This window comes from Nanorana parkeri, unplaced genomic scaffold (genome assembly GCF_000935625.1).
Source record: "Nanorana parkeri isolate BGI_ZX_2015 unplaced genomic scaffold, ASM93562v1 scaffold515, whole genome shotgun sequence".
Taxonomy (NCBI): domain Eukaryota; kingdom Metazoa; phylum Chordata; class Amphibia; order Anura; family Dicroglossidae; genus Nanorana; species Nanorana parkeri.
This window is the reverse complement of record NW_017306783.1, coordinates 602440-603803: the sequence shown is the minus strand read 5'-3', so window position 1 is coordinate 603803 and position 1364 is coordinate 602440. Positions and strand designations below refer to the sequence as shown.

The 1364-nt window shown below is 42.2% G+C and overlaps 1 protein-coding gene across 1 annotated transcript in view; it reads right to left on the bottom strand.

Moving 5' to 3' along the window:
* NUP133 (nucleoporin 133) overlaps window positions 1-1364 on the bottom strand; it is a 508027-nt gene that overhangs the window by 364700 nt on the left and 141963 nt on the right. The window contains exon 8 of the mRNA XM_018561308.1: window positions 527-597. Coding sequence (XP_018416810.1) covers window positions 527-597 — 71 coding nt within the window. The remainder of the gene's footprint in view (window positions 1-526; window positions 598-1364) is intronic.

The following is a 1364-nucleotide window of genomic DNA, read 5'->3' as shown; positions in this document are numbered from 1 at the left end:
TTCAAATGAGAAAAATACACAAGAAAAAAAAAACAGCCTAACGAAGAGCTTGCTTACAGAAATCTCAGAGCCATAAGCTAGAGAAAAAAAAATCAAACCATTAAAGTGGTGTAATAGGGCATGCTGTTGTCTATCCAATTTAGTGATTCTTTTTAGAGCTTGCTCTAAAAAAAAAAAGAAGAAAGAAGGAAGAAGGAAGAAGAAAGAAGAAAGAAGGAAGAAGGAAGAAGAAAGAAGGAAGAAGAAAGAAGGGAGAAGGGAGAAGGGAGAAGGGAGAAGGGAGAAGAGGAAGAAGGGAGAAGAGGAAGAAGAAAGAAGAAGGAAGAAGAAAGAAGGGAGAAGGGAGAAGGGAGAAGGGAGAAGAGGAAGAAGGGAGAAGAGGAAGAAGGGAGAAGAGGAAGAAGGAAGAAGAGGAAGAAGGAGGAAGAAGGAAGAAGAAGAAGGAAGAAGGAAGAAGGAAGAAGAAGAAGGAAGAAGGAAGAAGGAGAAGAAGAAGGCTTATTTAATAACAATAGCATATACTCACTCATTATAATTTAAATCCAAGTAAGCAATTCGGATTCCACTTTTGATAACCTCATAATTACTTTCAGAACCCTAAGAAGAAATCAAAGAATTTGTAGTTACAACATTTGAATTTGTAGTTACTTTTAGTTGCTAAAGTACAAGTTTATTGCTCAACATAACAGAAGTAGAGCTCATTTTAGTAAATGCAGGGAGCCTAACGTCCGAGCCCGTTGTGTCCAGAGGGCTGCTCAGTAACTTGTTGAAGTGACACTAAAGTCACAAATGCTACTCCCCCCATCCCCCCAACATTTAAAAAAGGTAGCAACGTACATCTGTCTACGCCGCTCGCTCTTGGCTAAAGATCTGATGCTTCTTGAGCAGCGGTGCAGGAGGATGAGAGTGGGCACATGCACAGTAAAGATCATTGGCAGGGAGAAGAGGAGAGACACAGTGGAGATGAATGCATGCAGCCGGAAGCGTGCATGCCGGTCAGGCACCATGGAACACAAGCAGTCTGTGCTGGATCAGAGACCGGCACCAGTGCTGGGAGAATTGCTGAGTGGAAGGAAGAGGAGGATCGGGTCAAGAGGCATCATTTAAGGTAAGTCCTTAAAACAGCATGTTAAATAGTTAGCTGCTGTATTATAGACAACTAGGTCCAATAATTGGTATAACTGAAGCGCTGTATATTCAGTTATACTAATCACAGTGCTGCCTGTCCCAGCTGTCAGGAACTGCACAGAACATCTGTTCAGTGTTGGAGGGCAAGTTCCATAAAGTGAACTTGTCACCTCCAAACTATCACATGGGGGATTTTAAGCCCCGATGTGATAAGAATAACATTAAGTTGGGGGGGG